This window comes from Rhamphochromis sp. 'chilingali' (genome assembly GCF_963969265.1).
Source record: "Rhamphochromis sp. 'chilingali' genome assembly, chromosome: 6".
In the NCBI taxonomy this organism is placed as follows: Eukaryota; Metazoa; Chordata; class Actinopteri; order Cichliformes; family Cichlidae; genus Rhamphochromis; species Rhamphochromis sp. 'chilingali'.
This window is the reverse complement of record NC_137933.1, coordinates 22,978,720-23,005,897: the sequence shown is the minus strand read 5'-3', so window position 1 is coordinate 23,005,897 and position 27,178 is coordinate 22,978,720. Positions and strand designations below refer to the sequence as shown.

The following is a 27,178-nucleotide window of genomic DNA, read 5'->3' as shown; positions in this document are numbered from 1 at the left end:
TTAATAAAGCTCCAGGATTAGATGGGTTACCATTGGATTTCTATAGAGCATTTGAGGATATGTTAAGTCCCCTGTTGCTCGATGTTTATAATGAGGCGTTCAAAGTAGGCTCATTACCTCAGCCAATGCACTCTGGACTTATAACATTTATTCTTAAAACTGGAAAAGACCCTTTAGACCCAAGTGGTTACCGCCCCATATCTTTGCTGAATTCTGACCAAAAAATCTTGGCAAAGGTCTTAGCGGGTCGATTAAAAGTAGTAATGGTGAAAATAATTCATGCAGACCAATCTGGTTTTGTTCCAATCCGCTATGGTTCAGATAATATTAGGCGGTTGGTTAATTTGCAAAATTATGTATATGATTCAGTATATCCAACAGTGGCCCTGTCGCTGGATGCTGCAAAAGCTTTTGATTGTGTTGAGTGGGATTATCTGTTTAAGACATTATAAAAGTTTGGTTTTGGTGACAATTTTATTAGGTGGATAAAGATATTATATGATTCGCCTTCAGCGCGAGTATTGACGAATGGGCTCATATCAGACCTATTCCTTTTACAGAGATCCACAAGACAGGGTTGTCCCCTTAGCCCCGGTCTTTTTGTAATTGCTATAGAGCCTCTGGCACAAAAACTGAGAAATAATGTAAATATATTTGAAATTTCAATGGGTAATAGTCAACATAAGCTTCTATTATATGCAGATGATATGTTGTTACTTATGACCCAGCCTGGGAAGTCAATTCCAGCCCTATTAGAATGCGTCAACTGGGATAAATCAGAGGCAATGCCTATGTCAGGACACTGCCCCCATACTTTATTTAAACAGTGGGAGTTTCGGTGGTCCGTGAATGGTTTGAGGTATTTAGGGATACAAATTACCTCGGATTACACTAAGATGGTTCGAGCAAATATGGAGCCAATGTTTGAAAGAATAAAAATGGAATTTGGTAGATGGTCCAGAGTACGTCTCACAATATGGGGTAAAATTAGTTGTATTAAGATGATGACTGCACCCATGATCTTTTATATTTTATCTAATATTCCATTACACATTCCAGTATTTCAAAGATCTAGACTTTTTAATCTAGCAGTTTCTTTGGGGTAGCTCACTGCATCGTTTAAGTATTAAGAAACTTCAAGTGAGTGCAAAACAAGGAGGTTTTTCATTGCCTAATTTCCAATGGTATTATTGGGTGATGAACGTGAAACAACTTAGAGCTTGGTTACCTACTGCACCAGTTAAACCCATCTGGTCCCATACAGAGACGGAAGTTAATGGCGGTATTTCTCCTTGGAGGGAGCTGTTTGATAGCAGTCATAAAACTACCAATCCTATAATTGCAAAGACATTGTGGTTTAAATTACATAGGGCAGGTCGCTGGGACTTTATTAAATCACCTTCGGCAACCTTATGGAGTAATAAAAGAATTTTAATTGGAGGGACATCGGTTGACTGGTTACAGTGGCGTAAAGCAGGCATCCTTAATGTATCAGATTTATTTGACTGTGGGACTAAATGTTTTTTAAGCTTTGATAAAATTGTAGAGTTATATAAGTTGCAGCGTAATCAATTCTGGAGATATGTCCAAATATATATATATATATATATATATATATGGAGATGATCTCTGATGTAATTCTGACCCAATTTATATGCAAATTGCTGTATGGTGGGGCCAAAAAGCTTTCCAGGTTATTTTGATCCTATCCTTCATCAAGCTCCTCTCCCACTATCTCCATATTGTTGGCTTCTGGCCTTGATAGAAAGTGAAAAGTCCTTAGCAGCTTGCTGCTTGTTTGCTTCCAGCCCTGAGGATCCCTGTAGTGCCACAATTCAATTCAAAGGCTTAAAATCAAGCCTGGTCAGCTACAGCAAGCACACAGCACCTAGGGAACCTTCAGGTCTTCAAGTCATCAGTACCGTTGCTGGCATGTTTTCAAAAGACACTTTAACATTTTAAATGTAATATTTGATTCTTTTTCTCATTTTAACATTTTTGGTGTTGTTGGTAAAGACCCAGTGACAGAGGAATTGTCTAAAGCAGTCTGTATCCGTCTATCTATCCATTCATAGGTTATAAATCTCACTCAAAGAGCTGAGACAGACAAAATTTACATCTGCAGGTGATGTAGAACTACCAGTTATCCCAGACTAGATGACAGGAGAGAAAGAAAATTTGACTTTTACATTAATGCACATTAGAGCAACAAAAGAATTTCAGTTGTCCGGTAATATGAACTGCATACTGGTATTTATGGTTCACTGATCTATGGATTTTTACCATATGCACTGTGTGGAAGAAGACATTATGTGGGTTTGAAGTGTCTTAAATTCCCTTTTTTGTAGCTTGAATGGATAAGACTTCACGCGATAACGTCTTTAAGAGGTCTTGAAGATGCTATGAGCAGTCTAAAGAACTTGCACATTAACTGGAATGTTCTGTGCTCTGCTCTCTTGTGTATGTTGTCTAAACTTGTGTTATATGAGATGCTCTTACAGGAATTGGTCATGGGGATATAATGCTAAGCACAACACAGTGCTCAGTATATTACTATTAACTACTGGGCATGGCTGCTGACTACTGGACAGTAATGACAGTATTGATTAGCCTTGCCAGGGTAATGCCAGTGCAAGTTTCCACTAATATCCATGAGTACCTATATGGAATAAATGCATATTGTCCACGATTTAGTCACATAAATACTAATTTATTTCCTTTATCACAACAAACTGCATTCTACGTACAATGCCTCATATGTGGATAAAATAAGGATCGCCTCAGTTTCTAGCATCTGCAGTGCATCAGCTTCTCGTACAATGGTTCCAGCTCTGCAGCAGCACAGAAAAATGCTAATACAGACACTTGGAAGGGTTAAAATATTGCGTTACAAAGCAACAACAACATGACAACTAAATCATGCTAATGAAGGCAAGCAGGAACTAAAGCAAAGCATTTGATGGGTATCACAATGTTAACCTTCTATCCCTGTCCCACTTATCATCCATCATGAATATTCCCAGAAGAAATAGTTGAGAGTGTGTTATTCGGCGCAGACGACGTGTCTGGCGTCCCGGTCAGGCCGTCTCCTTCTTTCTTACATTTGATTCCAAACAAACTGCAGATTTTCATTAGCATCAGGTCCACAATCTCATCCTCTTCTGACGGCTGCAAGAACAGTGAGCATTCAGTATAACTCAAGGATTATTAATTCATCTCAGGTCATTAAAAACAAAAACATGTTAACAATCAGGTCTCTACTGGAACTGAACAATAACACCAGCAGCATTTCAGACATGGTGTGGGTGAGTTACCTTGTGATGTATCTGCTCCTGAGTGAATGCCACCAGAATGACGGAGATGAAGAGGTTCAGCACCACAAAGGTCATAAACACGATGCAGGACCCGATGAGGAAAGCACCGAGCACTGGATTGTAATTTAGTACCTGTGGGACCAGAAGCAAGAACTATAGTGAAGGAGGATGAGCAGCAAAAGTGAGCTGTGGTTGAATTATGATTGTCTCATACTGACCTCTTCATAGTTAAAAATACCAAGCTGCAAGCTGACCATGGTCTGCACAGCATCAAGCAGAGTCCGATAGGAGTACAGCTTCCAGCCATACATCAGGTTAGACTGGAAAATAGAAAGTTCACCTCTGTGTCAGTGACCACCTTTAAATGACTTCTATTTCACAAAGTAAACATAAAACAGAGAGAGAAACATGGACTCCAGCAGCATGTTGATGTTAAGCGTGGGAAACTCCTCACAGCAATAGAGTAGGCCAGAAACATGATGGTCATGACCACCAGGAAGCCTGAAATATCAGTCCAAGCTCGCTGCAGTGTGGCTGTAATCATGTGCAGCTTGGGGTTCAGTCTCAGCAGGTGCCACAGTTTGACTGTAGCCAGCAGTACCAGAAAGGCAATCAGATATCCAAGCACTGCATCGGCCTTGGCTGTTTCATGGAAACTGACGAACCTGGACAGAGCAGAAACAGAAAGAAAATGACTTATTTTCTTTAAATTGTTTTATTTTTAAAGCCTTTATTGCTCACTGTAGAATACAAATAAATATTTTCACCATCACAATCATAAATCAAGATTTAAAATGTCATATAGCACAGTTACTCTTGATGTGGATTGCATGTATGTTTTCGTTTCCTTAAGGTGATCTTTCTCCATCTGCACACATTTTTATCTTATGTGCACCAGTTATTTTTGTTATGTCATCTTGTACACACAAGATTAAAAACTTACCAGTTAAAAATGAATTAAAGTGGACCTCTGATGCTCATTTCCAACTCCACATCAGTCCTGAACTCTATTTAGACAGCCTCACTTGATTCACAGTTAAAAATAATCCTCTCACACGTTAAGTCTTTGTTGTGGACACTCTTCGGCTGAGTAGTTATCCCTATTATATTTCTTTGAAGTCCGCTTGAAATCCATCACCCGGGGTGGATGTGTTGTTGGTGTAATGTAAATTCTCTATGGACGAGCCCACGTGGTCACAAAAAGCAGACAGACACACAAACATCCACACGGACCCTAGCGCTCGCTGTCTAATGATGAGGTTGTCCTCACCCTGATCTGAGCAGACCTGGGGGACAGATGGGGAAGATATATTCAAGGCTTTACACTAGACCTTTGTAAAGCCCTTCAATTCATCCACTGTCAAAAACAAACAATTTTAGCTCCCTTTCCCATCCCTATAAAGATAAAAAACTCTCTGAAACAGACCATTTAAACCTGAAGCCTGAGCTTTTGGCTCACAGGGATCACACACACACACACACACACACACACACACACACACACACACACACACACACACACACACACACACACACACACACACACACACACACACACACAAATGATTTGTTTTAGCTAAAATTAGTGTTCCCAAACTACCAGTAGCACAGCATGATGTATGCACTCTCTGCCAAAGTGAATTCGTTTCATCAATGCATGGTCATGCTACTGGAGAGCCACTAAATTGTGACCTTGCATGCTGAGAAATAGAAAAAAACCTGATTTGTGCAGCTCCTGGTGGGCAGAGCAATACATAAGTGGTTCATAAACTCACAGCATTTCTTATTGCTTACTGCTCTTTGTTGTTCTGGTAATAGTTCATGTCTCTGTTCCCGAGTAAAGTCCTCTTGATGAAAACACACAGGGCGCTCCAGCTGAGAATGATGATCGCCAACTCGAGCAGGTTCCACTTATTCTTGAAATAAGTCCATTTCTGTTTCCTCATCAACTTTCCCTGTAAACACATAGGAAACAGAATCAGGTGAGCATATTTACTGTATAACTTCACTTGTAATAACTTATATTTATATTAGCAAAGAAAAGATAAAGCTTGTGCACCTGAACAAACATGTAATAGATGATGAAAAGAAAGTAGATGATTTCAGAAGCCACGACAAAGATGTGAAGGCCACCGGTCGACTGGTAAAGACGCACAGTCTGAAGTTCACTGCAGAACTGGAACGCTCCTGTTAGAAACACGGTATGACAGATTAGGTGGTTCTCATAACGGTTGAGGATTTGTGCAACTCACACAGAATATCTACATCTGGTCTACTTACCTGTTGCTGTGGTCTCCAGCATGAGTGTGACGATGCAGAAGAGGTTGACATTGGCATTGTACACAGTGAACTCAACAAAGATTGCTTGGGTGTACACGTCAAACCAGGTGTTCTCATAAAGGTACTGAAGGGTTCTACAGCAGCAACGATAAACGAAGTAATTTACAGATTTTGTACTTTAAAACGTGACTCAAGACTAACAGTTCTTTCCTACGAGGATAAAAAAGACAAATCAGAACCAGTCAGGGACACAAGATAGTTTTTTCTATCTGCAGAAATTTAGATTTGCCAGTATAAATGGGATCTTCTGACCAGCAAGGGCAAAGCATCTATCAGTGTTAAGAGATATGACACTGATTAAGTCAGCTCAGGAGGAGATGGTTGAAAACCTGCCTGCTGCTACATGCTGCAACTGTGAGCAGGCTAAAGTAGCCCAAAGTGTAGCATAGATGTGATTTATAAAGTGAATATTCATTGAGAAGAGTATCAGCTGAGCCATGTGGATGTGGATCTTTTTTTGAGAAGCAAATTACTTATTTGGTCATAATAGTCATATTTCTGGAGACCAATGCAATGGCTCCTGTCTACTCATCATACATTTAAGTTTACTTTGTCTTAATAAGAGTAATTAAACCTGCAACCCACAAGTTACAACTGCAATTATTATGTATGAAACAATATTTTAATTTTAATATTTTTATTTGATAAATGCTCTGAATTCTAAATATTTTCAGTTTACTCTTTATACCATTTAAGTGCAATAATGTCACCCGCAATTAAAATTAACTACCTGCTGGAGTTTTGGAAATCTGGCCCCAGATCCATCACAAACCCTCCTCCTCTGTAGAGCTTCACATTGCCCCAGATGGGGTAGGCCCTCAGTTTACGCTGAGACTTGTACTTCCACGGGTCGTGAATGTTCGTTGAAGCATTACGACCTACAGGTCGAGTCCAACCTGGGCCGTAGGAGCCCATGTCCTCCAGCTCCCATGAGTACGGAGTGTGACAGTCCGGGATAGACTCCTGCATGGATCGAGCTATGTGGCAAGAGTTTTTCTGCACCCTCACCTGGCGGAGACGAGCGTTGCCCACAAGCCTTGAGTTTCCATCAGTGATAAATCCTGGTACCAATTTCCAAATGACAAGAAGAAATTTTAATGAATCTTTATGCTTTACTACATAAATATAGAGTTAGTTTCACATGGGTAATATTGTTAAATTCTCAGGAGTTGTTTAATATCTTGTATTTAATTGTTACATTTTTAAAATTGTTTTTAATTAAGATAAGCTTCAGCTATTTATTTAAAAAAAACTATCAAAACTAAACTAAAAGATTTTCAAATTTCATAAGGGATTCATGTAAAACATTCTGTGTGCCAATTAGCGTCACTGATATTTGACCTGGGTACTCTCCAAACAAGTTGCTCAGCAGAGTCGTGTTTGCCCAGTTGAACACATCTTGAATGCTCATTGTGTCTGAGATGCCTTTGCTGAAGCTCTTGCGAATGTGTTGAGTCAGAAAGTAGCCGTTGGGGTCCCTCTGACCGTATGCCACCAGGAGTAACATCCACATAAATCCCGTATAGACTGCAACAAAAACAGATCCCTTACATCAGTTTGTTAAAATGTTAGTTCCTGTTCTTGCTTTGAATCAAAGTGGTTTCCTCACCGACAATCTCCCGTATGAGTGCAAAGACTTTTTGCTCTTTAATCATGTTGTTCCGCATCTTCTCGATATCAGTGGGAGGTGGTGGTTTATAGAAACTGCAGGTGCTGTCTCTTCTTGCTGCCTGGACTGCATCCGGATTGTCTGGGGAAGGATTTTAGATTTTAGATGCATTGCATTTTTTGTTCTTCAACACAAAACAATGCAAAAGATGCAATGCAAAATTAAAAAAGAAAAAAAAAACAAGGATACAAAATAAAACTACCTGGGCTTCTGAGACTTTCTTCTATGGCTGGTTCTCCGTATTCCTCCTGGTCAACTTTCTTCAGGACGAGGGCAAAGAAAGCAGCAAATCCAAGAACCTGCAGCAAAAGATAGAGAGATTGACCTACAGACTCTCCCATTTAAAAATGGCTTGTCTAGAGTGGATTGTCTTCAGAAAATGTAACAGTAATTGCAGTATACAGGTAAATCAGTGCAGTATTTCGCACAAAAACGGATTTGATATTGTTTAGTAATTTTCTAAAATTGAATAAAATGTCAGTTAAAAAAATCTTCTAAAGTGGGCTAAAATCTTCTGCTCCTACATATACTGTAATGTTTCTCACCTTTAAAGGCTGGGTGATAAAAAGACTCTCAAAAAAGGAGACCACCATGGAAATAAGCCAGCTTATAGAACGGTCTTTCCCGTAAGTCAGCCCATACATCATAGTGAAGTATCCTGACACACCACTGGTTGCGATCACCAGTATCCACCCGATAAACACAAACCACCACGGCAGCCCTCCTTGGCAGCATTTCTTCTTCCCACCAAGACTCTCCTCTGGCCCGGGGAAACAGCTGAGCTTGTCTCCATCCAGGATTGACATGGGTAGGTGGTATTCCAGAAGCCCCTTCATTCCATGAACTTGCTGCATGGCTCGGTTGTAGCTGTCTGGATTTGGAAACTGAGAAGGTCCCAACATACCAAGCTCCTTCTCGATAAGCTGCAGTTGCCTGTACAGGTACCGGCTCTTGTTGCTCTTCTTCTGGGCTAGATCTAAAGTTTTTTCAGAGCCCTCCCACACACTGGTTTCTGTCCAAGCAAACACACAAAGAAGGACATCAATTATATATAGAATTTAAAAGCATTTATAATATTATAGTGCAGTTTACCTTGCAGATTCACCGCACCCAAACTAAGGATCATAGCTTGATCTTTTTTAGAAGAATCAGTGTAGAAGTCTTCAGCGGCTTGGTTTTGCTGTCTGATGATGTCCTCCACCAGAGACAGCAGACTGTTGATGTCAGCCTGCTGACCGTGATGGAGCTCCAGATGTGGCAGTGGGCTCTTCATGGCCTTTGAGAGAGACTGAGCAATTCTTTTTATGTCCTAATCAAGAAACCACACCAAGCTCTTCAGACATGGAGAACAAAATATTTACTGGTACTACACTGAAGAGGTACAAATAACATAAACTTCACCTTCATCACGTTATCTGGTGTGATGTCCTTTATCTCTTTCTGTGGGGACGACGTCTGTGAGGGAGAAACTCGGACAGTCTTCCCCTGTTTTGCATCTGCTTTGGTGGTTTTCTCTCGAGGACGAGTGTTTCTGAAGATACTCACGATGAGCAGATTGATGGGGAACATGATGATTGAACTTTGAACTCCAATCATAACCTGTTGCCAGGTAAACTCGATGTGACCTGCCAAGTTAAAGTCTTACTTTGAATTGGGTTTTAAGGAACACTGATGAAAGATTAAATCTTTTTATGTTGGTCTTACTTACTCCTGCTACCAAATCTTTTGTAAAAAATCAATCAGATATTCTTCTTTTCGTTTGCACGTATGTAAAATTTGTAAATCTTGTCAGTTTTGACGATGCATAGACTTGAAGGTAAGGAAATGTGCAATTAAAGAAAAGCTTTTAATACTGAAAACTAAGTGTAAGTCCAAACAAACAAGTGAGCAAAGTAATCTGGGACCAAACCACAAAAAAAGCGAAGACGGGGCTACAAATATGCAACAGAGTTATAGACAAACAAGACACAGGTGAGGGCTGGATGTATGAGAAAGTTTTTAACAACAGGTAAAATCAGGGAGGAGCAGACCTGATCCATCCATAAAGGATTCCATTAAGCAGGAAGTCAGGGATGCAGAAGGAGCGAGCGCATAAACAAAGAAACGGGAATACAGACTGGGAAACAGACTAAAATCAAGCCATGAACTGAAATAAAATGTTAGAACAAACTGAAACACATCGTAACACTCAATTCTAAAACCTGAACTGGGAACAGGGCCCCCAAAACTGAACCAAACAAGAAACAAAACACTAGAATTCATGGAGAGTGTAATAAAATGAATGCAGGAATCCAAAACTCACATGAGCATCATGAGCATCAAACTTCACATCAACCATGAGATTTCTCTTCACATCAAAATCAAAATATTTGAACCTGTTGTGTTTATTGAATCTTGTAACAAATTATTTAACAAAAAGTATTTAAACATCAATTTGCATATATGAATTTTAATTTGCATAATTTGCTGCATGTGTCTGATTGTATTCATAAAGTTTTTAACAAAATAAAAAATTACACTTATGATGCAGAAGTATCAAAAACTCTTGGATTAAATATTAAACACTTTGCATTACAAAATTACTTACCTACTGTTGTTTTTCAGCTTTGTGAAAGCTTTGTGTACATTTTGTTACTTACCCAGGTCCATCGTCTGCTCAGAGGGGTCTGTGGGGATGCCCCAGAACATGATGCTGGTCAGCATGGTGCACAGCAGTAAGGAAAAACAGCAGGACACTCGCTGCACACGTGTGAAAGTGCTGCACGGAGGTCGACTAATGACAGAGAACCAGATGTGGCCGTCACGGAAATCCTTGGCTGTCTTCATGAAGAACAGATTACTAAAAAGTTTTTAAGAAAAGTGATTCAAGAAATTAAAGTCAAGAAAACAAACTCCAAAAACAGAGTGGATTCAAAATCCCTTGAATAAATGACAAGTCTCACCTAAATCTCTTTAGATCCACCTCCGTTGCTACTGGGAATACCTTGTCGAGAGTGCACTCTTCCATATCTACAGCCAGCCAGGAGTTACAGAGAAAGTGCCACTTTTGACCAGTCTCCAGATCCTGCACCATCACTTTGCTAACATACCTGCACATTGATTGAAGTATAGATCCTCAAAAATATTGATACAGCTCAAGCTTATCATTAGCCTTTTTCCCTTTGACCCACGTACCACGCAGGGTGATCTCCTGAGTTGTCGTGCCACAGTCTTATGCTCTGCAGCTCTCCAAGAGAAAAGTGTGTGGTCAGCAGAAACATGTCCCCCCCACCTCTCTCAAACACAGGCTTCTCCGAATCTGTCAGGTGGTGGGGCTCACTTTCTCCCTCTGTACCCAGCAGAGTTATGGTTACCTAAAATAAAAAAATAACTAAATGGTTAGTCGAGGCTTGGATGGTGAGAGCCATCAGAATACCGCAATCATACGTTGTTCAACAAAAACATCAGATGGGTTTTGCCTTTGCTGTGAGTCCATCCAAGTCTGCATCAACATCACTGACCTGAGAGGAAGTGGATGCCCCATGTCGGTGTCCTGTGTTAATACTCAGCAGGTAACGATACTGAGCCAAGGGGTCGTTGTCCTCAAGAACTGTTATCTTGACCTGGAAGTGGATGCAATGGGGCAACGTTTAGGATTTTTTTTTTTTTTTTAAAAACATGATGGTAAAATTTTAATTTCAAGACAAAATTAAAGTAAAATCAAGATGAAACATTGAAGGTTAGCATGAAATTCTTAAAAGCAAAAGGTGTAAACTGGTGAAGCTCTACTTTACCTTGACTGAATCTTGCATGTCTTTCCTGCGCGCCCATACCACCACCAATAGATAAGCACAAAAAATGGCTCCGACAAAACACACCACAACGGGGTTGTTTGTGAATGTAGCAAAAAGTTCAGCGGTGCGTGACACATCCACTAAGTTAGGCATGACAAAGAAGGAGCTGCCAAAGAAAGTCAAGTGGTTACAGAGACACTGAGTGACCAAAGGTGTGGTGAGTGGACCAACCTGTGAACAAAACAGGAAGCCAGGTGATCAAACCTCACACTCCACATTTTAAGGAAGTAATAATGCAATCAGTTTGGATGTGATTTTTTTCCACCTACCCTGCAGCCATCCTCACTCCAAAAAGACCCAGTTTCATTCCAGTATTTGCACTGGGCAGCGATGGAGATGACAGTGACACTGGCGTTGATGGATTTGATTCCTGGCTCTACAATGGGCTTTATAACAAGGTAGTGCACACCAACATCATCTGTTCTGTCTTTGGGACTCAGCACCCAAGTAAATTTTTCTTCTGTGTTATAACAGAGAGACAGAGATAATTTTAAGAAGACTCATTCTAACTTTAACCATAATTACTGCTTGCATAACCTTAATGCTTAATCCTTGTCTTCATGAGGTAGAGATGCCCTCATAATGTGGCTCTGGTTCCCACAATTTGAGAGCTATCTTCAACTTAATGCAGATTTACATCTACATTATACTATACAGTACATTATTCACCATGCATGACCACACAGGAATGGGATCTACTGTTATTTGTTATCTGCAAAGTATGAAAAGGATGTTTGTTCTGCAGTCACGTGAAAAAGAAAGCTACCACACCCGACAAGAGCTTGTAGAACCACCTTTAGCTGCAGTAACTTAAAAATAATCACTTTCTGCTAGGCTTCATTGATCTCTGATGTAATTTTGGCTCAGTCTTCTTTACAATGGTTCTTCATTTCATTTTTAGGCATTAGTTTATGCACAGCTCTTTTGAGGTCCCACCACAGCATTTCAATCAGGCTGAGGTTTGGTTTTAGGCGTTTGTGCTGATATCCTGCGTGTTTTAATCAAACATGGTGCTGCACTTTGGTCTCATCTCTTTAAACATTCTTCCAGAACTCTTGTGGTTTGTTCAGATGAAACTTTGTAGCCCTAAGCTGTGCTGTCATGTTCTTTCTGAGAGAAGAGGTTTTCTCCTGGAAACCCCTCCAAAACAAGCTAAAAAGGCTCATTCAGTCTTTTTCTAATTGTGCTGTCCTAAACTTTAACATGGCAGTACGCAAAAGAAGTGTTTGTGTTATCATGATACTTAGGGATGTCGGTTATTTTAAGAAAAAGAAGCCCAGATAAAAAAGAATTTACATTAATTATATGCAACCCTAATATTCTTTTCTAAAAACAAAATACTGACCTTCTCTCGCGCTCTCTATAGGGATCTTTGTCTTGGCTACATAATCCTTATCACTTGGATAATCTTTATATCCCAGGAAGAGCATGAAGGAAATGTCTTCAGAAGGCTCAGTTTTCAGCACCAGTGTTACATCCGGAGAGGGAACATCAATTATTAATGTGCTGAAATTGGCGAGGTCCAGGACTGTGCTGTTCTCCTGTCCACTGTCAAGCCGGGGTAGGAGAATCTGAAACTCCAGAAAAGACATCATGCCCCAAATGCTTCTTAACTAAAGTAAATAAAAGTATCTCTTATACAATAGTACCTCTATCTCTTCAGGTAAGTTCTCAACAAGAATGACATTGCCATTCACTCTGGTGAGGGAAACGGATCCCACAGTTCCTGTGATGTTCTCCTCCTTCCAAGAATATGGATTCTTCTCAAAACTCATCATCTAGAAAGTAGGTAATACAATAAATAGAGGCTCAGATGATTTTGGTGAAGCCTTTTTTTTCCATCTACAAAACTTTGCTTTTGCTTTCTGAAAACACCTTTTCCTTCTCGCTTTTATTTCTATGATTTTACTTGTTTGTAATTCTTTTAAATGGTTCCAACATCTTGTAGTTTACAAAGCCAGAAAAGAGAGATAACCCTACAAATAAGGTGGTCTGTTTGTATCTCTTATTGCTGGAGCTAAAATGATACGTTCATCAAATCTAAACTGTGGACTTTCAGCTATAGGAAAAAACAAATGCTGACTAAAAAAGAAAACTAGAACAGAAAACAGAGAAAAATCTCAAAAATATACTGATGATGATGTCCACTTCCCTCCAGCGTGCAAACACTTACTCTGACGTCCACTGGCTCATCTGGAGAGACAATATGAGGAGGAAGAGCAGGGAAGGAAAAACTCGAGGAGCTGTTTTTCTGAGCATTTATATCCAGCATTTGCATGCTTTCTGGAGAAATCCTGGAGAAGACGGTGTTATAATTATCTTCAGGAATTCTTGAGCACATGTCCAAGTCAGAGCCTGTTATGTCTTACCTGTTCACATACACACTGATTTGACCAGAGTCAATGATGGCAGGCTCTCCGTTCAGCTCTTTGTTATTCAGCAGAGCACTCTGGACATTATTTATCCCAGTCAGAAGAAACTCTGAGACTTTTTTCTAAGGAGAACATACAACATCTTGTTTGGTAAAGACCGCAGTGGACGTAGGAATGACATCCAGCATGATATGTCATAATTTTGTTCTCACATTTGATGAAACATTCAAAATATTACTGGCTGCTTCAACTATGGGTGCAGCTGCTTGCACCAGTTCTACATCATCTGTGCTCTGCTGATTGATGCTGATACTGTTGAGGGAGGAGCTGAGGTCTACCAACAGAGAACCCGCTTCTTCCTGGAGAGAGGAAATGCAGCAGCAGAAACCACAAAAGGGTCAGTGTTGATTTGCCTTAAGCCTACAAAAAAGGCTTATGATTACACTAAACCTGTAGTTTAAATGGGTATTTAAACTACCCAAATTAAGTATTTAAACTTAATTTGTTGTTGTTTTTTAGCTTGGTGTTGCTGCAAAATATATTCATTGCACAGTTAAATTCAACAGTTGTTCTCAAGAGTCCTACTCAAGAAGTTGACTGACTTTGCATGATTGAATACTGGTTTCACTTAATCCTGCTGTGTTTTACACATCTGTGCCAACGTCACATTTTTAGTCTTTAATCAGCTTTGACTGATTAAAGACTTCAGACTGATCCTTAAATAAATAATGCAAACAGACAGCAGGTATTGTTACAGCCTTATCAAAGCAGGTGGTCTGCACTGCACTTTATTGCATATCTAATGTATTATACTTGAGCAGCAGGACTGAGCTCCTCTGAGCGGTGCGTGAGCCCAGCCACAGCTCTGGCGGTCACTTGCACTTCCTGAGTCGTGTTGCTGGGGCAGTCCTGCAGAACTGTACTCATTCTGGTCAGCATTTGCTCTCTCAGCTGAAAGAGAAGGAAACTATGATTATCATGTTCTCCACTCGCAAGTTGTGGGCCTCGTAAACATCACAGCAGTGTTATCCGGTCCAGTTATAACATTAACTGCATTCTGTTACCTTTGACCGCTCGTCCCTCTGATGTTGGCCACTCACTGTATTCAGCATATCGGAAACAGAAGCAAATATTTGTCCAAGCGCCTCACCGGTGAGCAGACCTTGCTCCTCTAACTGACTCACAGAGTCCTCCACTGCAGACTGGAGAGTGCTAACGGAGGCACTGGAGTCACCTTTCCGTACCTTAAGGTAGAAACACAATAACTGAGGTTATTTAATTAATCATTAGCATTTCTCTAATCTTCCTTTTTGTATTTGAGAAAATGTAATAATTGACTGATGACCAACCTGAGTGATGACAGTTGAAGTTGCTGTTTTTCGCTCATTTTTCACAGTCACCACAACAGACAAACTGTACTTGTTGTTGGCATCGCCGAGAGGCAAGAAGACTGACCTCACCTCATTTGAAGTACTGCATCGTAGATGTGTGCCTAAAGGACAAAAGAAGCAGTTTAGCACGGTTGCACTTGATTCTCAATTACGTACCTACACATTGGTTGATAAAGTATCAAAATGAAAACTAATTTACTTTCTCCGGGGAGTCAACCACCAACTTTTCGAACCACTCCTGTCAAGTATGTGTAGTGGAGAGTAGTGTGAGGACCTGAACGCAGACTGTGAACCATTTATTGTAGGCTGTTGGCAGGTTTATAGCTTATGTTTGGGATTTGTACTAAGAAAACTGAAAACTGTAAACCTAAAGCTAATAACACGCACTAAGTAAGTTTCAAGACAAAGATCATAGACACAGACTTGAGACAGGAAAGAGGAATGGCTCTAAAGGAATGAGGAACTAAGAACAAACTGAATACGCAAAGAGGAAAACACAAGAAAACCATAAACATTAAGCAACCCTGGAATTAAAGAGACTCTTAAATAAATACTAGAAAGTTCAAACTGAGAAATGCTGGGTCAGCTGACCCAGACCACGACGACTCCACCTACTGAGATTTTTTATTTTAAAGCGCTACGATCTAACAAAAAAACATTTCTCAACTGAGCTGTACAATTTGTTTGAACTGATAAAGCAGCAGCTGATGCTGGCACGTGGCCCGAAAATACCACAAAAGCTTTATTTATATTCTGCTCATGAGTTAGTGGCCCCATAGTGTAGTGGTTTACATATTCACTTGGCAAACAAAAGGTCACTAGTTCCAGATATAAAACTGCCAAATCAAACATGTGGTTGCTGTCTGCTGTGGTGACCTCTTGTGGCAAGGGCTAAAAAGCTAAATAAAACTATCAAAACAGAAAAGCTGTGAGATTGCTTTCATCAATAACACTAATTACACTCCACCACACTCTCACCTGTGTTGGTCTTGAAGCAATAGAGACAGCCTGTAGAGCAGAAAGAAGTTGTTTTGCAGGTAATGCCAAAAGCATCGAGCACAGTTCCTGACGGTGGGGAGATGCTACACGAGGGCACTGAGGGATCCATCAGTGCATCAGTTGTGACTACTGAGTTTGTAGGTGGTTCAGTTGGCTCGGGGTCTGGTATCGGAAGTGTGTACTTGACAAACCCCGGCTCCTTCTTGTCTGTTTAAAAAAAAAAAATTAATCAGGTATAATTTGTTTTCTAGACTTTGATCAAAAATGTATTTTAAAAGACACATTCTGTGTCTATCTATGACATGAAAACACACCATAAGCAATTACAGTGATGTTCTGCTGCATGCCCCTTGAGACTTTTAGATATTGGCTGTGAACGGTATATTCAATGTTGCCATCGTGCTTCTCCGTAAGGGGCCGTCTTCCCACTTTGGAGTAGCATCTACCGAGGCTACCCTGAGGAGAACTCATTAGTTATTTCTTGTTTGTCACACCGGTCTATTTAGCCACATTTCCTGTTGTTGTTTCAGACTTACTGTCAAAGGTTTAAGGTCCTCAATATACCAAACTACATGCGGGCAAGTCGTCAAACAGCTCAGTCTTAGCTTTGCCTGGTCATTCACATTTATTGAAGCACAATTATCACAGCTGCAAGAATTAAGAACATAAAGTAACTGGTTGTAGTTCCTGATGCATTTTTGCAATCCTGTACAAATACCATTGTTTCTAATTAAACCCATTTTACCTGATGGTGACATCTGTGAGTTCTTTTGAAGGAACAACAGAGACACATTTAGAAGCTGTTCCAAGTTCAGCCCATTTCCTAAACCAAGTCCTTCTCTTTACTCTTAAAATGTATCTGAACATTTCAAATGGATCTGGGAGGCATTCTCGTTCAATCACATGAGTTTCATCCATTGTTTTGTTTTTGCATTTGCAATCTCCTGTGTGGGAAAAAAAAGCAGAAACAGTCTCAATATAAGACCACAATAATAATGATGTCATAATAATGCTGTGGTATAGCAAGATGAAGCATAAAACATTTTGTATAAGCAATGCAGTGCAGCATCAGCTCTGTTTGCTAAAACTGCAATCTGACACTATTTTCCGTGCAAATTTTCTTGACTTAGGGCATAATGCACTCTTCTAGGTGTTTCTTGTCTTGTAATGATCACAGATTACAGTTGCAGTTTGATTGTACTGTTGTGTGATTACGTATTTTCCCGATACATCCAAAACAAATTTCACGATGATGCAGTGGCAGAGCTTGTGGGGTTTCAACAAGGATCTGAATGACCAGGTTTCCCTCGACCCATGCATCATATCACAATTTAGTGATCAGTGAATTAGTGTTGTACTTACTGCATTCCCATTCATATGCCAGTTCTTTGCTAGGCAGTGATTCAGTTCCAGTTACTGTCAGTGTAACCCTCTGAGTGTAGTCAACCAAAGTGTCAGGAGTAGCAATTATTTTCAAGTCAGCAGAGTCACTGTCACTCACATTATCTGCCTGGAGATGAAAACAGAGTCATTGTGCTGCAGTCATTTCTGCAACAGGCTACATATTTTGCACAAGTTCCCAGATTATTTCTGTTTAAAATGATATTTTACATACTGTATGTTCATTGGTGCTCGGTGAAAAGTCAGAGTAATTCTGGCAAGCCTCAAGAATCTTGTCTAAGTCCACATCGACATCAGAGGATGAAAGACCATTGGTGGCTCTTACGTTCACTTGCAAAGATCCTTTACCAAAAGAGATCATGTTTAACCAAATCGGGCACAAATCCTATATAACTGGTACTTGTTTTGTCTTAACAGGAGCATGACTCAAGCTTTAAGTACCTTTAAGTGGGCTGGAGAATGTGTAAGTTTGCAAGCCATCAGCGAGCATGTCTCTGCTCTCCGACAGAGTGTCCTCAGCTCCAGTGAGTGTGAAGAGCAGCTCCACGGGGGCTCCTCGCTCCAGTGAAATGTTAATGATGAGATCAGCAGAGTCGGGACATACGTCTTCCTCCGCAATCACAGAGGCCTGCAGGCCTTCAACGGGATGCAGCAGACACAGCTCTAGATGAGCAGACACCGTGCGGGTTGTGACCCTGTTAGATGCAGCTAAGGTGAAGTTGTGGCAACCATGACCGAGCTTCTCCACCATGCTTGCATTCAGGGTAATATTGTGTGGCATTTTTCCGCTGCCCACTGATTGATTTGCGACTAAATGGGCTTCATGATGAATTGTGTAGGAAACATTTGTACCTAGTTACAGAAAATAAGAACAGAATGATCTTCTATTTTTGAGAAATGGACGTATCGTCGCACCCCTTGTGCTGCCAAACTGACTCACCTGCCTCCACTGCAAGTTGGATTTGAACTGGAACATTGAAGAGGGCATTGCATTTAGTGCCACCTGTTGACATATTCTGGCCATTACACATGATCACACTGAAGTCTCCAACTGGCTCCTGAATCGTTATAGACTTCTGAGCTGCGATATTCCAGTCACTGGTAGTGCACTCCACTCCAACCAGGAAGACACCAGGATGTGTGAATTTGTGTATAATTGTGCTCTCCATCCTGTGAAAAAGCAGCAGTGTTTGTGATATAAATAAAGTACTAAGATCCATCTAACATATTTGGTCAACTGCAAATCTTTGCTCACTCTTCTGGGCTGTACGGATCAATAGTGTGGCCATCCCCAGCATTCACTGTGCATGTTAAGTTTCCCTGGAATGGATGAAGGAGCCACTTCACGGTGATGGTGACATTATCGAAGACAGCTGCAAGTTTACTCATCAGCAGCTGAAGCCCTAGGAGGAAATCACACCACTGAATTAGACTTGTGGAAACATACAGTCAAAGATCTTTGCACATAACATCATAAGCACTATGGAATCTGTTTTGATCAGCTGGTCTTTATGAATTTAGGTTGAGTTTAGGCTGATGGGTTTAGTGCAAAAAGTGTATATAAAACAAGAAATCGTGCATCTGACCATTTTTGCAGCGATACTCTGCAGACAGGTAACTTCCCAGCGCCGGACATGGTTCACCAAAAGTGCTCAGATCTACTCCAGCCTGGCAAGCCTGCAGTCCGTGGCAGTGAGCTGCAATAACACATACAGCAAGCCGAGCAAACGGCAATAAAACACACTTTATTTATTAGGGTTTGCACATTAATGATAAGACTTTACAGGCAACGCAGAAAAAGTCACACAAAAAGCAAATAAAAACAATAAATGCTAAAATTGAGTTAGCTAGATAAACAAGTGAGATATAAATATTTATTATTTTAAATAAATGTGTCACGAAATTGGCATTCTTCACCAAGATAAATGGCTATTATCACTTGATCTCTTCAAAGTCAGTCCAGGAAATGCACTCAGTCTCTGATCCCATGAGTGTGGTTGGGACATGTCTCATCCTTCCACTTTATAAGCATTAAACTTCTAGCTATTTATGTAGCAAATGCAACCTATATGTTGGAAGGCATATTATTTCAACCAAATATTTCAAATACTGGAGTTATTGGAGACTGATCAAGATTTTAAAGGCCTCCCTTCAGAATTTAAGGAGACGGGGAAGGTCCCAAAAAGTATGAATAAGTGTTCCAATCAGATTTCTTGCATCTACCATACATGGGATTTAAATCTAAATAAATCTTGCCCAGGTTGTTTTTGGTAAGGATGTTTAAAAAGAATGCTGCTATTTAATGTTCATACTATCAAATTTCAACATCCTCCTTCTGTATCTACAAGCTTCTGGTGAGACTGCATAAAAGCTTTTTAAAGAGGGAGAAGCTTACTAACCCCTCCAGCATAACTAATACTGCTATGAATATGGATGTAGATTCACTCTACCCATCTTTCACCTCCAACAGGGAGGGATTACACGAATTTAGTTTCTGGCAGTATAACCCCTTTGTCTGCAGTCACAGAGCAATGATGGCTTTTATGTTTTACACGAATCGAGAAACAAAAACATAATAGTATTGATTTTACTAAGTTTTTTCTTGGCTTTTGGATGATGTTGCTTTAATAAAGACAAACACTGCACGCATCAGCAGAATTTACCATTCTAAAATGTAACGAGGTAAATAACTGGTTAAGTAAATGACGAGTAGCCCAACCTATTGTAAACATGTTTTTCTGTTTCTGTATCATAGCTGCCATCAAAAGCTGGATCAAGTCAATTAAAAAGATGTGACCCATAATACCTGTTACATAATCTGTTACATCCATCCAGCTGCACTCTTCCTGGGAAGACGTGGGCGAGGGTGTAAGTTGGGATCGGCAGTAGTGGATTGTTTTACGACCGTAAAAACTGTCATCAATCTCTATAACTTGACCAGAACCACACTGCAGTGTAGCGTTTTGGCCATCACATGCAATTGATCTCCCAGAATCTGCAGGGAGAAAAAACGGAAGAAAATTTACATAAGAAAAAGAAGCAGCATAATTGTATTGTCATATATGAAGTTTTTTAAGCGCGCGTACCAAATTGGCAAATGAAGTTAAATTCCTGGCTGCAGTTTTCTGTAGCTTCCCACTGAAAGCCTGAGTGTCTCAGGACATGCGCGCAGGCTGCTTGATCATCTGGCAAGTTAACCCAGTTACTGTAACTTACATCTGAGCTGTCCAACCAAGCGAGAACACCTGAAAAAGCACAACAATTACTTTTGATAATCAAGCGAAATGCGGTGGAAATGTTATTACTGCATCCCCATTTGTTTTCTTTCTGACAGTAAAGAACAGACGGGGTGAATAAATGGTAAAGTCTTGTCCTCTGTGAAGGGAAACAAACACACCACTGTAAATCAGGCCTTGTGACAGCCACCCTATTGAATAGTTCAAAAGAGTGACAATTATCTCCCATTACACCTGTTGGCTGAGATATCCAACTGGGCTCCTTTCACTGCGAATGTCAGTAAACAAACACATCACAGTTATTTACAATGCACACACAAGCTGCCCAGTGAGATAGCAGTAGAGGTTATAATGCCTTCATTTCTGAAATTTATGGTGCACTTTGTAATATAATCATTGATCACTTATACCTCTTTTCTGTCAATAAGTGCACCAGAATACTTAATATTTATAGTGTGTTTCAAAGAAGTTCTTGTCTATTATAAAGAAGCAATAATTTTACTAACTTTCTGCAAAACCTTTTTTCTAACTGTTTATGTTAGCACTGAAATGCATACAGTCATAAGAAGTCATTCAGTGCCTCCTCTCACCCTCAGTGGCAGCAGAGTCAAGCGTGAGGTTGGGAGCAGCAGGTGCCACTCCGAGCCACCAGTTCCTGTCAGGCTTCAGGTGCTTCTGAAGGAACTGCTGCGTCTCATCGTTCAGGATAAAGGCCAAGTGTCCTCCGCCTCGCTCACACCATTCCTCAGCACCTCGAAAGGATCGCTGCAGATCCACAAACTCGTAGCACGAGCCATCGAAACCTTCCTGATATTCTGGGCAGGATTGAGCTTCAGTATCGTCCTTGGCGTGACAACTCCAGCAGAGGAAGAAAACCACCAAAGTGAGCGTAGCTGAAGCGGTTCTGTCCATCTCTGAAGCTGAACAGTCTTCAGACTCTCTGGTAGCATCTTGTTTTTAAAGAGTAATGACGTCAGTAGCTCTGACAGGGATGGCTTTCTTGATGGGTGCAGAGCTTTGTATGTGGCCATAATCCTTGGAGTCAAACAAAGCCTGCCTGTGCAGTGAAAAGGGTTAAAAGCTCACTGTCAACAGCCAGATTGCTCCTCTGTCTCCATTACTGCAGAGCTTCACAACCTGCACAGTGAGATAAGCCTCACAGTCATACCTGATGTAACCCCCGTCACTGTGAGCTTGATCTTGTTCAGACTTGTTCACGTTAAAACACACCTTTAAGGATAATCAAAAAAAATTATCGGAGCAATTCTACACTAATGAATTCCCCTGCACAGAAAGCTCTGTATTCTTGAGAGCTGAGATTTTAATTTGTTACGAATCACACTGACAATGACTTCCATCTCTTCAAGGGCAAACAGTCATAGCAAAACAGTAAGTTTGCTTTTTCTACCTGCTGTGACATGTCAAAATGTATTTTGTGGAAAATACCTGGAATTATTCACTTAATGAATAATTAAAGCAATAATTACTTTTTAGTGTGTGCAACCATGTACATAGGTAACATGTGAAGGGACCTCGAGAGCGGAAACAGTTAAAATGTCGATAGATAGATAGATAGATAGATAGATAGATAGATAGATAGATAGATAGATAGATAGATAGATAGATAGATAGATAGATAGATAGATAGATAGATAGATAGATAGATAGATAGATAGATAGATAGATAGATAGATAGATAGATAGGGGTGTCAAACTCCAGTCCATGAAGGCCAGCATCCTGCTTGTTTTTGAGATGTGTGTGCTTTGCCAATAAAAAGCTACAAGGGCAGGTTAGTTGGAAGACAAGCAGGACAGCGGCCCTTGAGGCCTGGAGTTTGACACATGTGGATTACAGTGTTAAATTGCTGTGTTACAGAAAATAATCATGATTGTTAAAGAATAAAAATAGAAATAGTGACTTTAAAAACACATACAACCAATAATATGTATAATTTTATTTATAAGAATGATAAAATAAAATAATAAAATGTAAGACTGAAAAGAGAACTGTACTAAATGGTACGTATGACCTTCATAGCAATCAGTATTAATACATAACATATAATCTATTAAAAAATGACATGTATGAATCTTGTATTCATTCAAAATATTAATTTTATATTCATACCATGGCAATATTAGAAATAACAACTAGGGCACTCAAATGTGTTAAAAAACCCAAAGTGATTTGTGACCCGGATGTGTGACGTCATATTTGAGGGACCGCGCTGTCTGAGGCCATGACAGTTAAGTAACCGGTGTGTGTTTCACAAACTCCCCCTGATCAAGCTGTGCCTCCGTTTTCACAATGTTTGCTTGTAGTCGCAGTTTGAACAGCGCTGTGGTGTCTGCACTCCGTCTTCTGCGCAGTAATCAGGTTAAAACACCTTTAGCAGTACCAGCAGTGCATTTCAGAGGGTCAAGCTTTAGCTTAATGCTAGCCGCCAGTTTGCAGAAACTGTCTGCTGAACTTAAACTCATCTCCTCCTCCTCAGACTGCCGTCACTGGACAGCTGGAAAGACCTCTGTCCACGCAAACCGACGGGGAGGTCCGCATCGCAAAGATACTGAAGGAGAAGTTCCCTTCAGCCTCGTCACTCAAAGTTGTGGATATATCAGGTAAACACTTAAATCCGCGGAAATGATCCTGATCCGCCTAAGACGGGAGCACGGCTTAACACGTGGGAAATGACAAGGCTGGAAATGAAGCTACACAAAACTTTTGGTTCATACACAGTGGGGGCAGTGTCAGACCTTGAGTAAATTTTTAAGGATTCATCTACTGTGCAGCTGCCACATGAGGAATTACTGACAGGCAGTGACGGTGCTAAAAACAAATACATCACCCAGATTGACAGGATTACATGTTTTTCCTCTCTTTGCTTATTAGCAACACCCTTATTTCCTTTTATTGTAAGGAACCGATCTGCTCCTTTTAACTCTGGTTGGTGGTATTTGATTTGTTAATTTTGTGTAAACGTGTCAAATAACTTTTCTGTTATTTGCACATACACAGTGGATAAATACTTTCCCCTGGTTTATATCATGTGATACCCATTATCACTGATTTGAAGCTTTTTGAGTCAGCTAACTCAAAAGACCCTCAGAGGGATGCATTCCGATGCAGGATTAAAGGATTTGTGAGCTTAACGTTTTCAATCTTAAATATGCTATTTAAAAAAAAAAAATTTAAAAAAAAAAATTTAAAAAAAAAAATTTAAAAAAAAAAAAAAAAAAAAAAATATATATATATATATATATATATATATATATTTATTTATTTATGGTTATTGTTTTTGCCTGGTCGTACTCTGCTGCTAAGTCTGTTTTAAATTGATGGATGGCAAATAACATCCAACAGATTAGAGTATTTGTAGCCCATTTAATACCAAGAACAATCAGTCAGTAAAATTAACTTCACCTTCATCTGGTCACCCACTTATTAATACCCTCTGCGAGACGATGTCAGACTTGATTACATTGATTATCCTTTGATGTGTGTATCACTTTTGAACTACACACAGAGCACATGGAGTTATAAAATCAATATATCAAGTCAAAATTCACAAAAATAATTGGTTTTCTGTGGTATTATTCTCAACTTCTTTGTAGTAATAATGTGGCCCTTTTCTGATACCTTGTTTTTTTATTGTTGTTTTGTTTATCAACCACTCGAAAAGGCTTAAAGACTCAAATGATGCAGCAGACACCACTTTTTAGATGTCTTGGAGTAAAAAGCCCAGGTTAAGTCTTTAACTGCCTTCATGATACCCACCCACTTCATATGGTTTTAGGTTTGCAGAATCGGCTAATGCAAAGAAATCCCAACTATGTTGAATTTGCCTGGTAGGACATGTAGGTCTTCCCTGAAGCCGTGCATTTGAACTGAGGAAAACTCTGAAAGCCAAGGAAGCAAACAAACAAGCAAAGCAAGTCATAAGATTCTCTGTTTCTGTGTTTCTGTTCTGTTATTAGGTGGCTGTGGGGCCATGTATGAGATCCACATAGAATCCAGTGAGTTTAAAGGAAAAAGGACTGTTCAGCAACACCAGTTAGTCAATCAGGTAAACCCCTAGAAACCTTGTCTAAACTGATGTATTAAATCTAAAATTGTTGATGTTTTATTTAGTCTGTGTTGAACCTTGTATGTGCTTGTTATTTGTTTTTTTTAAAGATGACATGAAACGCTACACATATAAAGGATAATTTACATCATGGAGCCCTGCTCTCAAAAACTGACATAGATGTAACTCTGTCTGTGAAGCTGGATTAAATATGTTTAGCACCATCTTCTGTTAGTATGGAACGTGATGTCACTGGGTTGCAGCTAATAGTCTTACATTAGTTTATGTTTGCTAACCAGTGACAGAATCATGATCAGGTTTGTGCTGCCCCTGGGTATAACAATGAGTTTTATGTTAAGAAACCAAGGATATACTGTCCACTTTTACCGTCTTGTCTCTAGCAGTATTTGGCTCTCATTACTTGGCTAGCGGCACTGAAATGGGAAAATCCATCTGTTAGCTGCAGTGTCTGGGTTTGTATAGCACTCCATGAGGTAAATTAACCTCCATAGATCTAGTGTTTCATGTCCTCTTTTAAGTCTGTCGTCTTGGCTTCAATTAACAAAAACTTGTAGTTTATATTTGCAATAGTTGATATTTTAATCACAAGTATTGCGTATGTCTTGTCCTCCACAGGCACTCAAAGATGAGATTCAAAACATGCATGGATTACGAATATTCACTGATGTCCCACAACATTAGAAAAAGTCCTATTTCTGGCCCACAAACCTTTCCTTTGTTCACCCTCTCTAGTATGAATGCACAACTGGGAGGAAAAAAAGCTGTTATGTACTAAACTAATCCTGTGACATAGATGTTAATGTACCAGTGGCAGAAACGCACAGGACCTTATCTGTAGCAGTTAAACACTGACAGTGTGAAACATGCATGATTGCTAAGTGAGTTATCATGTACTCTAAGATAATATATTGAACCAATGAAAGCTGTGATACGCACAAAATGGCCTGCTAAATTGTTAGCAAAGTGTCAAGTCATGTAGGCTCTTCCCATTGTGGGGTCTCCTGAGGGCTGATGGTGATGCTGGTGTAATAATGGGCAGTCTCGTAATGGTGGAGAATAGCTACAGACTCTATTTTTAACTGGGGAGGGATCTGTTTATGGAGCATTAGTTTGCAATGTCATTAACTCTGACCACAGTCTGTGTTACCGTCTAGCTTAAGATGATTAATTTCAAAATTGGTTACTGGCATTGGATTGTACTTTGCTCCTGTGTTTATGCTACCTATTCCTTTCTAATGTACCTTGCAATAAAAGGAAGCTACTTTTGTTGACTGTTTTCTTTTTGTTGCTTAAATTTTAAAAAAAAATTCATTTATATAAAAAAGGAAATGCGCTCACTATTACTGCCTGTCAAATTAATCTAATATTAATCACGCTGAGGATTAAAAGTGAAAATATGAAGTTTTTCATAACATCTTTGCTGCTGTTGAATGTTGAAAAATGATGGCAGAAAGCAAGTGGAAGCCTTAAACAATAGGCTTAAATCATTTCAGCTGAACCAGTGTATAGCTGAGTGATGGAAGTCCATCGCTCTGATCTGTAGTTCTACAAATCTGTTTGAAAATCTTTCCGCTCCTTTTTGGAGTTTCCTGTTATTTAAGCAGGCTGCCGCAGTTAGCTACGTTAGCAGCTAGCATGTTCTTGAGCTCAGATATTCAAAGAAGTACAAAAAGTGAATGTTAGACAAGTGTTATTATGGCGTCTTGGCTTCTTCAGGATGTGTAGTAAGCAGTAACGTTTATAATAACTTTTCATTTTATTATTTATTTATGCTTGGCACATATCATTGGCTTCTTTTTGTGTTTGAGAAATTTTAGATTAAACCTTTTGCAAAGAGGTCCGTTTATAAAAGAAAACAGTTACGATAAAATTAGGAGCGAGTGTAGCAATTTATGATGCAGGAAGTTGAATGCGTCAGCAGGTTGTTTTAAGATGTTGCCAGGGTTAAAGGGTTACACCGTAACCTTGGCAACAGTTGATGAAGTTATTTTCTCCATAACCATGGAGTTTATTCTACAAAGAAAATTAGAAGTCAATTTCAAAACATTAGAAATATTACACCACCTGATTTATTAATTTTTATTGCGAAAAGGCTTTTTACTTTTACATATTAGGTTTTGTGTTAGGTAGCAAACACACAAAATTTGTTAAAGAATATGATAAATTAGCATTTTGCTAGTTTCTCATTAATTGTAGCACCTGACATTGAACCACTCCAGGCTACTTGAATCTATGTTTATCCATATCTAAGAGAGGCCTATAAACCTTTTCAGCCAGCCATAAAGACTTCATAGTGTCCTCTGTATAGTGAAATGCTTTTCACTGTTTTGTTTTGGGGTTTTTTGTTTTGTTTTGTTTTTTTTACAGTCATAATAAAAGCCTTATTTTTAGGTTGCAACCGTGTGATATACAAATTAAGAAATTAATTCACGAGCTTTAAATGCAGAATCTTGTTTCCATCACTGGGGGAAAAAATATTATCTACAAAGTTTTGGTTATTATCTCAATCTTGACTTACGAATAGGAGAAAAAAGATTT

The 27,178-nt window shown here is 39.6% G+C and overlaps 2 protein-coding genes across 2 annotated transcripts; one reads left to right on the top strand and one right to left on the bottom strand.

Moving 5' to 3' along the window:
* Positions 1–2,725: 2,725 nt before the first annotated feature.
* LOC308398442 (polycystin-1-like protein 2) lies at positions 2,726–21,483 on the bottom strand. Its single transcript, XM_080885098.1, has 41 exons — positions 21,146–21,483; positions 20,406–20,564; positions 20,126–20,314; positions 18,906–19,016; positions 18,575–18,722; positions 18,260–18,489; positions 17,761–18,171; positions 17,534–17,661; positions 17,281–17,428; positions 16,664–16,862; positions 16,455–16,566; positions 16,233–16,374; positions 15,898–16,125; positions 14,878–15,020; positions 14,593–14,772; positions 14,342–14,479; positions 13,741–13,887; positions 13,526–13,650; positions 13,330–13,450; positions 12,806–12,934; positions 12,502–12,727; positions 11,426–11,616; positions 11,097–11,327; positions 10,824–10,925; positions 10,498–10,676; positions 10,266–10,412; positions 9,963–10,162; positions 8,725–8,948; positions 8,416–8,632; positions 7,869–8,335; positions 7,526–7,622; positions 7,264–7,404; positions 6,996–7,181; positions 6,385–6,715; positions 5,595–5,728; positions 5,374–5,501; positions 5,109–5,269; positions 3,769–3,979; positions 3,533–3,634; positions 3,315–3,446; positions 2,726–3,168 (listed from the first exon to the last, which is right to left on the bottom strand). The coding sequence occupies exons 1-41, from the start codon at positions 21,465–21,467 to the stop codon at positions 3,001–3,003; spliced, it is 7,485 nt and encodes a 2,494-aa protein (XP_080741224.1). The 5' UTR covers positions 21,468–21,483; the 3' UTR covers positions 2,726–3,000.
* Positions 21,484–22,778: 1,295 nt separating this feature from the next.
* On the top strand, positions 22,779–25,907 carry bola3 (bolA family member 3). Its single transcript, XM_080885397.1, has 4 exons — positions 22,779–22,932; positions 23,051–23,174; positions 24,531–24,619; positions 25,256–25,907. The coding sequence occupies exons 1-4, from the start codon at positions 22,864–22,866 to the stop codon at positions 25,319–25,321; spliced, it is 348 nt and encodes a 115-aa protein (XP_080741523.1). The 5' UTR covers positions 22,779–22,863; the 3' UTR covers positions 25,322–25,907.
* Positions 25,908–27,178: the final 1,271 nt, after the last annotated feature.